Below are 12,662 nucleotides of genomic sequence, written 5' to 3' on the forward strand. Positions count from 1 at the left end.
GAATATATATATATATATATATATATATATATATATATATATATATATTTATTTATTTAGTATTTTGAAAGATATTTCAAATTTATAAATTTTTTTTGGAACTTTTGATCCAGAATGTCATCCTCACTCAAGGATTGCATAGACCCTTATTTGTGCCTTCTGATTCTTCCTCAAGCCTTGTCATTCATCACCATCTTCAAAGTAGGTGTAACAAGAATCAAAATCGAAAGAGGTGCAAATAGACACAGAAGATGGAGGTGCACTGGCCACTGGTGCATAAAGACTCTGAATGCATATTTATACTATCATTTAACTTTTTCTAATCTCAGTTCTTGATTTTTTTTTGTGTTTAAAAGATTAAATAAATTAAGATTTGTTATAATTAAGTTTATTAAATAATAGACTAAGAAAAAAAAATAGTTACGTAAATGTTCTTTATATATATTTAGGTGTGCTGCAACTAAGTTAAGTTCATAAAAATGTTAAAATAAATTAATTAAATCTTGATACATTTTAAAAATAAAACCAAAATAACAAATAGTCAAAATCACAACAATTTAACCATTGCACAAAGAAAGCGGAAAAAGTACAAAAAAATGAAGAAATTTGGTCGAAGTAAATTGAATTGGACTAAACCATAAACAAGGAATCAACAACAAAAATGGGAGTATAGGAAAAAAACGCAACTGAGTCCTAAGACTAAATTGATGTCTATAAGAAAAAAATAGTTCATGCGTAACATAAAATTCCAATCTCTTTCCTTCATAAGTAGAATAATCAATAATTTTTGTTTAATAATATTTCATAAGGGATTTGTTTCCTAAATTAGGACCAAGAGTTTTCATTAGAAAAACAACAATGTTAATGTAATCATCCGAAGATTGAACAGGAATATTAAATTAAAACCTTAAGGATATAACAATATTTATAATATGTAAATGTTTCCTTTTAAGATTACTGTTTTGTTGAGGTCTTTGAACATATAAAATAAGATTATTGATGCAAAACACCTTTATTAAAAAAAAAATCTGAAAAATAATTCCTTTGTATGGTCAAACCTAAAGGTTTTGAGATGAGTGTTAAATTAACTTTCAACATATGAAAATATTTTCGGAATAAACATAGTTGTATAGTTGCAATAAACGTAGTTATATAACCTATATATGACAATGTTGTTCGCACAAGTCCAATTAGCAAACATAGGATCAGTCAGAGGAGGTTGCAGGAGACTTCCATCGACCAAAGGAGTTTATTTTACATGCAGAGAGAAACATGCACGGCACAACTCCAAATTATGTAGTTTTTGTGATCAAAAGGTTGTGACCAAATGAAGTTTATTTTACTGTTGTTTTACTAAGCACATTTATCTAATTATTTTCACTTGTCATTGAATATAACTTATTATTAAATAAAATTTATTTATACAAATATAGTGACAAAAATAAAGTATGATAATGAATTAAAAGATAAAAAATAATTATATAAAATATATAAAAATAGTATTTTACATTATAAAAAAAACAAATAAAAATACTAAAAAATTATCAAAAGTGTGTCTTAGAAACAATTTGAGAAACCATTGAATGAAATTGCACAAGAAAAATAAATATATAATTAAGGGTATGATAAAATGAAAAATACGATATAAATCTTATAAAACTTTTCAAATAGTCAATGGTTAAGAAATAACAAAAATTGTATTAGCAAAACAAAATAATTTTTCAAATAAAACAAAAATTAATAATAATAGAGTAAAGAAGATAAATTTTTATATTACATAGTAAATTAAAGATTTATGGTATTGAACACTTAAACGGATAGGGTTAAACGTTATCATGTGAAAGGAAAATATACAATAAATAAAAATATGAAAAAAATAGAAATATTTAAATGTGAGACATAAAAAATATTTAAGTGAGATACATAATTTGAACATAATTGCATAAATGTTATATGATAAGATAAAAAATATATTGGAGATGCGAATGAATTTTATGACAAACCAAATAATTAAAAGAAATAAAAAATATAAAGTATGTATTAATAATCTATAACAATATATAGAGGGAATTCCCCTTTTTGTGTTCACATTTTAAAATACCAATTTTACCCTTTAAATATAATAATTTATTAAATTTTTAAAAATTGACCGTTACTTTTACACGTTCTTTTATAAAATCTTTTATTCCTTATTTATTAATGGTTATTCTTTCATCTGTTATGATATATTTCACTTTATTTTTAATAAATATAATTTTAGTTTATATATTAAGTTAATAACATTACAATATTATCACCTACTAATATAATATCACGCATATTTAAAAAATGCATACACACAGGCACGATGGCGCCTGTGTTTACGCTAATATATATATATATATATATATATATATATATATATATTGACTATGAATATTTTCATAGTTTAAATTGGGATAGATATATGACAAGGACAAATATTTTAGCGGGTACGGGGACGAGACGGATATGTATATCTCCATACTTATCCTATATTCAGTTGAAAAAGTTGGAGATTCCCCATACTTATACATAATCAATATGGTGATTTCCTGTCAAAATAAAAATGAATCCAGATCATATTTACGAAATGAACGTCTTCTATATACTATTGTCCCTACTTATCCACCAAATGAAGGTCTTCTTTAGACACATACTTGAACATAAGTATATTATTTTTTCAACCATCACTCTTGTGTGTAATCAAGTTGAGTTTTACTTATTAAGTTTCAACATATGAAAATATTTTCGGAATAAGGTGTATGTAATCAAATTTGTTCTTAATCAAACGACTTTTATCACCAATTATAGTGAGAAAATAACAACAATCATCATGAGTGAGATCCTTAAAGGGGACCCAAACATCAACATCTACAAGATAAAAACATTCATCATTAAAGTTATCTTGATTATTAAAAGGAAGTCTAATTTGTTTAGTCAAATAGCATATGCTATAATGATGAGAGGAGTCAACATAACTTAAAAGAAACTTTTCAGCAATAATTTTGTAAACATAAACATAAACATGGCCTAAACAACGATGTCAAGTAGCATATGTGTTACTATTACAATAATGAATGGAAATAGAAAAAGATTGGGAAGGGGTAAATTCAAGAATTAGCAGACCGTGTATGTTTTTAACAGCATCAATCTTCTTCTGTGTATGGAGGTCTAACAAAACAAAATAATTAGATTCCATAATGAAACGAAAACTATTATGTTTTATCCAAGTTTGTAAAGATAGCATATTAAAATTTATCAATTGTTGGCATTGTGCAAGAGTTAAAACAAAATAATTGTTTATTTTACACGTAGAGAGAAACATGTACGACACACAACTCCAGATTATGTAGTTCTTGTGATCAAAAGGTTGTGACCAAAGGAAGTTTATTTTACTGTTGTTCTACTAAGCACATTTACCTAATTATTTTCACTTGTTGTCATTGAATATAACTTATTATTAATTAGACATATATTATGCAACAGGGCACATTGATATTTAATAAATGGTTAAATATTTTTGTAATATTTAAACTTTATCCAAAATTAAAATTTATTAATGTATTAAACTTTATTATAATTAGTTTTTAAACTTAAAAAAAAGTCAATAATTGTTAAGTTAAAATTATTATATCTATTTATTTATAAAATTTGGTAAAACAATTTTTAATTTTATTTCAAACTTTAAAAACTAAAAATATGTTTAATTCTTTAATAAACTAGTCTATTTGGATAAGTTTTTTCTATCTTAGTCTAATATTGGGATAATATGTATATATACTATACAAATGGCAAGCAAATTAATTCTATTTATGAAAGAGCTCATGACAGGGGAGGAAGAAAAAAAAAAGAAAAAGGAAATGTTTGGTTAAATAAATAGTTGGATAGGTTCACGCATACCAAGTGACACTGGACCAAAGAGGAAAGTATTCAACACTTTACACTAAAAATACCAAGCAAATGACCTTTACAGCACGTTCACGACTTCAATATCAGTGTATCACAGTCGAAACTTCCAACAGTCATCACATGCTGTTATTTAAAAGAACAGTAAACAAAAGTAAGAGATCTAGACTCTTGTACCAATTTGTTTAGCATAAAAATTTGTCACTATTTTAAAAACAAAACATTACGCCAGAAGAAAGATGAGCTGTCTAGGTTCCTTGCTCTTGGTCACTTCTGTGAGTCACTTTTATTGGCACTTTCTTTAGAAGATTTACTAATTAGATTATTGAAAATGAAAGAAAAATAAAATAAAGAAAATCCTCTACTCATTTAAACGGGTAAGAAATAATTAAAAAAAACTAAAAATATATTTTTATTACTGTTTAGAGTTTCATCCCACATTCTTTTGTCTTTTAATCACAGTTATATTTTCATGCATAATATAACAATATCGTCTCATAAATAAATAAAAAAATATTAATGAACAAGAAAATGCATGTCTCCCAATTTTAGACCTGCTAGTATACTACACAGAAACCCGCGGCAGAAGAGGCTACTAAGTTACATGCCACCGTTACCCTTACGTGTCTTGCTACAATTGGTCACAAGTTTTACGTGTCACCTTTGTAACTATGGTGCGCACCCATACCCCAGCGCTGGTTAGTGTACTGATTTTATATTATTTCCTTTTCCCTCTGCCATTCCAACTCCATATTACAAAACTTCACAGTTTCTTGCAGCTAAAACCACAACTAACGTCAAAAGTCACAAGCCATAGTTCACATTCTCGATTCGTGTTTTTCATATTCAATCTCCCACTCTTAAATCACCGTCTTCTTGTTTCACTCGTAAGAATTCATAGTTATATTCAGAAACTGGCGAAATCGATCGCGCATTTAATCCGCAACTTTCAGTTTCTCGATATCGCGGTTTCGTTAAGATTCGAAAAGAGTTGAATGCAATTTATCTGTGCATAACACTGTATTGTTATCCATGGTTAGCAGTGGAATCGGTTGAACAATTTAGGTTGAGGTTGTTGAAGGAGGAGGAGAAAGAGAGGATCGAAACGGCGAAGACGGAAAGTAAAAGTAGTTTGTGTTTCCGTTGGCTCGCACGTGAGTGCGTGCAATATCTGTGTCTGTGAGGTGCGAGAGTTTCGTGACTGAGAGAACAAGTGGAGAGCGAAAATGCCTCACAGAACCACATACATTTTCCCGCGTCAATTTCCGGAGCGAGGGTTGGATGAATCTTCCAAACAGCTGTTAGATCACGAGAAAAAGAAAATCGTCAACTCAATCAAACATGACACGTTTAGCGTCGAAAGCGGCACTCCGAACAAACCGCTTCCGACTAAAGAAAACGACGTCGTTCTCTCCTCCGCTAAGCACTCCGCAGTCTCCGACCTGTTCGCCGCCGGCGAGAAGTTCCGGACTAAACAAAAGCAAATCGCCGCGTTCTGCGATTGGCTGATCGACAAGAAAGTCAGCCACTCCGGCCACCACCAAGACCACCATTGTGAAGGCGACCTACTTCTGCCGCGGGAAACTACCATCAAGGACGCTTCCATTGACCAGAGCTTTGACCGGCAGGTTTCGCTGCCGAGGCTATCGAGCGGGAGCAGCTATGCTGGAAGCTTGTTTTCGGGGACGACGTTTGATTGCAATTTTTCCAGCGATATTAAGGAGGAAACGTCGTCATCTCGCACTCTCACTACTATTGCTGCGCCGAGGCACAAGGATAAGGAGGTCGAGGAAGAGAGCACGGAGAAGTTGGCGAAGAAGTCGAAAGAGAGCTATATCTTGCAACTCACGTTAGCGAAGAGGCTCAACTTTTTGGCTAGCCTCGTCACTGAACCTTTTCTCACTCCAGGAACCGAAACCTGGGATGCTGAATCCGTTTCTTACCGCCTATGGGTACAAAACTCACTTCATTGTTAAGACTAAACAGAACATCATTGGATAAAAATTATATGAAGCTTCTTATGTTCTTTTTTAGTATTTTCTTATTCAAATTAGAGGTTTATCTCGCGAACCATATTTACACTTCGAAAAAAAATTACGTAAATTACTGAAGTAAAACTCTATTTTAATCGGAGTCAACTTTTAAAGGCATTAAGAAACTGGATTCAAGTTTTTTTTTTTTTTATTATATTCAAATATAAAGTCTAATTTCTATTATGATTCAGGTGAGTGGATGTTTATCTTACACGGACAAGATATCTGACGGGTTTTATAACATACTGGGGATGAATCCATATCTTTGGGTGATGTGTAATGATGTGGAGGAAGGTAGAAGGATTCCTACTTTGATGGCGCTAAAAGCGGTTGAGCCCAGCGAAACTTGTATGGAGGTGGTGCTTGTTGATAGACGCGAGGACTCTCGGTTGAAGCTGCTTCAAGATAAGGCGCAAGAGTTGTATTGTGCTTCTGAGAACACCTTGGTGCTAGTGGAGCAGCTAGGGAAACTGGTAGCTATTTATATGGGGTAAGAATCAGATGCAGCGTATCTCTTCTCGAGGGAGTGTGACGTTTTTTTTTTTTTTCCTTTTTAATTAAGGTTATGTTTGAATGTTTGAAGGGGTATGTTCCCGGTGGAGCAAGGCAATCTTCACAAGCGCTGGAAGTTGGTTAGTAAGAAGTTGAGGACTTTGCACAAGTGTGTTGTGCTTCCCATTGGCAGCCTGTCTACTGGGCTTTGTAGGCATCGGGCAATACTTTTTAAGGTGAAAATTTAACGTTTTCCTGCATTTAGTTTTGTAGGGTATGACTGAAAAATATTTCAGTTGAGTAAGAATATTGTTGAGCATTTTGGATGCGTGAAGAGGGTGCATTAGTGTTGCCTGGGATTGTTTTGGACTCAGTTGGACGTAATGATTCTTCACATACAAATTAGTTATTCACAGTTAATTGGATTTTGAATGCAGAGATTGGCAGATTACATAGGTTTGCCCTGTCGTATAGCTCGTGGTTGCAAGTATTGTGTTGCAGATCATAGATCCTCTTGCCTAGTCAAAATTAAAGATGACAAACAGCTCTCAAGGTTAGTACAACACTCGACTTTGGTGCTCATTTTTTCTGTCTTTTATGTGGTGATAGTAATGACAACGTGAAATTCTGTCAGTCATAAATACAATTGTGTTGATTCCATCAGTAGTTTTAATCATTTTTCTTTTTAACCTCAATCTTTTGTTGTTATTTTTTGCTTGCCTATCAGAACTTTGACATAGAACTGGTAACTTCTTGTAGACACGTTTGTTTATCAGAGGCATATGACATTACTTCCTACTCTCATAGGTATCATGATATTTCTCATTTGACAGGGAATATGTGGTTGACCTAGTTGGGGAACCAGGAAATGTCCATGGACCAGATTCCTCAATAAATGGAGCATATGTTTCTTCAATGCCTTCCCCGTTTCAAATTTGTCACTTAAAAGAATCACAATCACCTTATATGGATGACATGGCAAGTTCTGAATCCGTAGGTTCCAATGACAGACCTGTTAATCCTGAAAATCTTCCGTATTCAGGTATTTTGGTTTTACCTATTTGGAAAGTTGATCTTCAAATTCCTTTTAGTATTTAACATCAAGGAAGAATTAGTGTAGCCATCAGTATATAATACTTGGAGCCTCAAGATGCATGTTATTTAAACTCGTTTGCATGATGGTCTCATTATTTCCACACTTTTTCTTTTTGTACAAATTAGTATACTTTCTGTAAATATATGAATTAATTGTTGGAGTAACACAACCTCGTAAGTGATTATATTGCCTCGAGCTATTCAGACCATTAAATCAAGTTTGTAGTTTTACTAATGGTAATTTTTATAACGAGTTGAGAGGATTTCTAGTAATCTAATTTGAAGTTGGTCTTAGCCATACTATTTAATGATCGGGACTGCAGGCTGCGGAAATAATGATCAACAAGCTAAAGAAACTGATTTGCTGAGAAGCTCCATTTATAGTTCAGTTGATCAGATCTGTGAAGTTACAGAACCATCTCTAATTCCTTTTGGATTAGATGGGAATGACGAGGAATGCTCAGTTATTAGTTCGGTTTTGCCTACCATCCATGAAGATGATTCTAAAATTCTCCATCCAGACATCGAGGCAACACTAAATGAATATCCAAGCCTTAGGGAAGATGTAGTACAATTACAAGAAATTTCCAACAATGAGATCATTGTAAATGGAAGTTCTGCGGTGAAAAGTAGTTTCAAGCGATCTATACTTGGTTCATCCAGCCAGTCAGAACTGAAACAGGTAGACAATAGAAGTGAAAACAAGGGTTGTTTACCTGCTGGGAATATTCCAAGATATGTGAATCTTGAGCCATCACTTGCAATGGACTGGCTTGAGATATCATGGGAGGATTTACGAATTAAAGAGCGTGTTGGTGCTGGTACTTTTTCTGCCTCCCCTGTTCATATAAAATCCACATAACTTTAGTATTTGGACTGTTTCCTCATTAGGTGACTCTAAATGCAGCTGCCTTTTTTCCTCTGCAGGTTCATTCGGGACAGTGTACCGTGCTGAATGGCATGGATCGGTACGTGTTAATATGCACTTTTTTCAGCATGTTGAATTTATCTAGGACATTCCCATTTTAGTTTACAAAAGTAGTTTTCCAATTACTTCATACAATTTACTCTTTGTTTGTGTGATTTCAATTGAAGGAAGGACACTTGTCCACCAAAATGAAGCGATTACATTACATTGTATTTAAGCATTGATTCGTCCTTTGTTGGCTCTGTGAATATATATAATTAGGTTTTGGAGATTATTTTGTTATTTTATAAATTGCAGGATGTTGCAGTCAAGGTTTTAACAGTTCAGGATTTCCATGATGATCAGTTGAAGGAGTTCCTGAGAGAGGTATGTATTCATGAGACCAATGTATTAGGCCTCTATTTTTGCATTGCTTGTGATTTTTATTATGTCATCTAAATATTATAAATATGGTACTTTTAAGGCAAGGCATACGTATTAGCTGATAATCAATTATGCTCATCAAGATAACATTCTTTTGGCTTATCCTTATGTACTTGTCCTATTCTAGATCAGAAAAAACTCTCTTTCCTAAAAGTACTATATTTTGTGTCTATCTTGTTTTTTTTTTTTTTCCAGTTTCGGTATTTGAATGCTTGTTCCTAGTTTTTTTCCCATCATGATGGGTGGAAATTATTCACATTTCTAAAGGCCCTGCCTTTGTTATGCATACGAGATGTATGCTTCTTGCACAACTAAATATACACGTATTCTACTCGTCCACACATGTCAGCATTTCATTTCAATTGGGTGCTCGCTCGCTGGCCACTTGTATTCCGTTTTTAAGTTCAAATGTACAGACCTCGCTTCAGTCTATCAGAATCTGAATTTGTGAAAATCATCCCCTGGTATTTACAGACACAACAATTCTCCAACTTGTATAATACTTTTGCATGTCATAAACTCTAATTATTCAAGTTGGCATGGTTTGTAGGGCAAAATAGTGAACTATGTGTAGCACTGACATGCTTAAAACTAGTATTTTTAAGCAACACTAGTTGTGCACAATAAGATGTAGAACTTGGTCTATGAAACCCTCTTCTATTAATGTGGTAAAGCAGAGAAGATAGTTATATTGAAGTGGTTATGACATCGCTTTAGGTTGCAATAATGAAACGGGTTCGCCATCCGAATGTGGTGCTCTTCATGGGATCTGTTACAAAACGCCCCCATCTATCAATAGTGACAGAGTATTTGCCTAGGTAAGAAAAACTAACTTCTTATATCCTTGACGATAAGATTTCACATTCTTGCATAAAGAATTCATTGGCTTACTGTTTCTATACATTTTTTGTTACAGGGGTAGTTTATACCGCCTGATACACAGACCAGCATCTGGTGAAATTCTGGACAAGAGGAAGAGACTGCGGATGGCATTGGATGTGGTTTGTACCAGATATTATTATTGTTATACACTATATTATTTATCTTGTATATAACATATCATTTGTTTGATTGCAGGCTAAAGGAATCAATTATCTCCACTGTCTGAAACCTCCAATTGTGCACTGGGATCTCAAATCCCCAAACTTGTTAGTGGATAAAAATTGGACTGTGAAGGTAGAATGCTACTGATTTAACAGTTTATTATCACATTTTAACCTCTTTATGCGAGTTGATGAATTTTTTTATGCTCAGGTTTGTGATTTTGGATTGTCCAGATTTAAGGCAAACACTTTCATACCGTCCAAATCAGTTGCTGGAACAGTTAAGATTCATCCTCGTGTTTCTCATTCTGCAAACTTAATCATATCAATTTCTTGTTATAACTTCCAATTATCTTATGAGTAAAAGTCCACTTCTTTCCTCATCTTCTGGAGTAGCACTTTCGAGTTCAAAATTAAGAGTTCTAAACTTGAAATGTTGTAGCTACCTGTGAATGCATGTTAATTCACTGCCACTTCTAATAACTTGGTACCTACTACCTGAACCAATGATATAATCATGTTCGGATAGATGATTGGTTATCAGATATTGGTTTTATGAGTGTCAAATTTTTTTTTGTTGGTTCATTCGGGTGGGAGGTGTGCAAGTGAACAACAGACTTGCATTCTTGTCTGTATACTAGGTTTTTCGTCATTTCTCTAATATTTCACAGGTTGAAACTTTACTTCGCAATACTCGAACTCAATAAGTGTGTAACTTTTAATTTTATTTTTAGCCTGAGTGGATGGCTCCAGAATTTCTTCGTGGAGAACCTTCCAATGAGAAATCTGACGTATACAGTTTTGGAGTTATCCTGTGGGAACTTGTGACCTTGAAACAGCCATGGAGTGGACTTAGCCCTGCCCAGGTAAACACAATGAATGCATATGCTCTAAATTGTAAATGTTAGAAACCAATTTCTTTTACTTAATGTGTTTATTTATACAGTAGTTGGGACCATTTGCAAGAAATTGTTAATTTAAAACGGACATATGATGTAAAGGTATACATGCGAGCTTGCATATTTCAAACAAGTGCTTAATGAAATCTCCTAATTTTACTAATAGATTGTAAAATGATCATCACCGTGTGAACTCTCAGGTGGTTGGAGCTGTTGCTTTCCAGAATAGGAGGCTTGCTATCCCTCCAAACATCTCCCCAGCATTGGCCTCCCTCATGGAATCTTGTTGGGCCGAGTAAGTCTTAGCCATGCCATTGTTTGTAAATTATGAAGATAATGGTGTCACTCGATCCAATCCTATTAGAATAATGCAAGCATTTACTTTTGGGTTCTCTATGAACACTGATCCAAGTAATAACAATCTTAACTTGACCAAGACACTATAGTCCGATTCATTTGAAATTTTCCATTACTTTGAATAAGTGGCTATTATTTCATGAAACAGATTTTAATTTCAATTTAAATTTAGATAACCAAGTTTGGATATAAAATTAAACGACTTTCTCATAGAAATGATTTTTTTAGTAATATCTTTCACCCACTTATATAATATAAAATTAATTTATCTCTAGTCGAGATATGATATGAAATCAACTAGATGAGACTTCCTTAAGGACATTTAAGCATTTCTCACTTCAGCTCTCAAAGGGAGACTAAAGATCCCCTTTTAGAAGAATCTGCATAATTCACCTGTTATCTTTGCATTGTTAATTAGGTTCCTAAACATTTATTTCTACTTCTGATGCTTGCTTTATTTACTTGGCAGTGACCCTGGTGAGCGGCCATCTTTTGGTAGCATAGTTGAATCACTAAAAAAGCTGATAAAATCTCCAGCAGATCTGATAAAGATGGGAGATACATAGATATATGCAGCGCGTAATTGGAATTTCTTGCGCCTGAAACTTCTTGCCCTTTATATGGAAGCGTTAGTTAACAAATCTAATTTTTTGTCGTAATATTTTATCAAAATTTGCCTTCTATCTAAAAAAATATTGTGGGAAAAATTAGTTATTGCTTGAGCTGTGGTCTCACCAAAATGGGGCGAGACATAACAATGGTTAAATAAATCCTGTAATTTCTTTCGGTGTTTCCCTACTTCTTTTCTACAGAAGAGTTCAAATGGTTTCTATAATTGGAAATATTAGAGTGGATAATTTAGAAATTTAGTCTCAATTGTTCAATTTGAAAGCATATTTTTTACAAAAAAAACGCATTTTAAAATATTTTTGGGATTTAAATATATATATTTAGATTCTTTAAGTATATCTGAAATTGTGCAATAGTATTCTGAAGCAGAATGTGTTTTTTGAATTATATAATTCATAGTTATAATCTAAATTATATAAAATGTAAGATATATTTGTAAATTGCACAACTGAATTGAAATGTGTTTTTAAATTAAAAAAAATAGATTAAGTAATTGATATAATGTATTTCTAGAGTTGAAATTTTGTATTTTTCTAAATTTCATTTCAATCATGATGATTGTAAATTCTTCTAACATGTGCATAAAAAAAAATTATTAAGTGAAAAAGAAAAACTAATGATTACATTATTTAGAAAATAATATATTGTTAAGTTTTTGTGTGGAAGCCTTCCCCTCTCCAATTCTTCTGGCATTAATTTTATTGTAAATCCTCAATGCTGAACTAATTATTGCATCATAAAAAGTAAAATTAGAATTAGAACTTTTTATTCTTACTTTTTATGCTATAACATTTTTTCAAATCTTTTATTTAATGTATTTCTTTAGTTGCTTTTC

The 12,662-nt window shown here is 32.5% G+C and overlaps 1 protein-coding gene across 2 annotated transcripts; it reads left to right on the top strand.

Annotated features, from left to right (window-relative positions):
* The first annotated feature begins 4,663 nt into the window (after positions 1-4,663).
* On the top strand, positions 4,664-11,989 carry LOC114196337 (serine/threonine-protein kinase CTR1-like). Of its 2 annotated transcripts, none has more exons than XR_003606658.2 (15): positions 4,664-5,879; positions 6,152-6,450; positions 6,544-6,688; positions 6,890-7,005; positions 7,286-7,494; positions 7,871-8,368; positions 8,475-8,515; positions 8,773-8,841; positions 9,616-9,716; positions 9,815-9,899; positions 9,976-10,074; positions 10,153-10,221; positions 10,676-10,807; positions 10,888-10,942; positions 11,041-11,066. XR_003606658.2 is itself a non-coding variant. In XM_028086950.2 (15 exons), the coding sequence occupies exons 1-15, from the start codon at positions 5,154-5,156 to the stop codon at positions 11,761-11,763; spliced, it is 2,781 nt and encodes a 926-aa protein (XP_027942751.1). In that variant the 5' UTR covers positions 4,665-5,153; the 3' UTR covers positions 11,764-11,989. The 2 variants fall into 2 exon arrangements, 1 of the variants encoding a protein (XP_027942751.1); XM_028086950.2 differs by lacking the exon at positions 10,888-10,942 and adding an exon at positions 11,667-11,989 and having other exon boundaries at positions 4,665-5,879; positions 11,041-11,135.
* Positions 11,990-12,662: the final 673 nt, after the last annotated feature.

The sequence above is a fragment of the Vigna unguiculata genome, chromosome 9 (assembly GCF_037176805.1).
Source record: "Vigna unguiculata cultivar grain cowpea cultivar isolate G323 ecotype 2 chromosome 9, ASM3717680v1, whole genome shotgun sequence".
NCBI classification, from domain to species: domain Eukaryota; kingdom Viridiplantae; phylum Streptophyta; class Magnoliopsida; order Fabales; family Fabaceae; genus Vigna; species Vigna unguiculata.

What these genes read in the sequence shown, in the direction of transcription:
- LOC114196337 (XM_028086950.2), top strand. Translation starts at nt 5,154, where the DNA reads ATGCCTCACAGAACCACATACATTTTCCCGCGTCAATTTCCGGAGCGA. An exon ending in CTGGTAGCTATTTATATGGG is followed by an intron (nt 6,451 to 6,543) that starts GTAAGAATCAGA and finishes GAATGTTTGAAG; the next exon opens with GGGTATGTTCCCGGTGGAGC. An exon ending in CCAAATCAGTTGCTGGAACA is followed by an intron (nt 10,222 to 10,675) that starts GTTAAGATTCAT and finishes TTTTATTTTTAG; the next exon opens with CCTGAGTGGATGGCTCCAGA.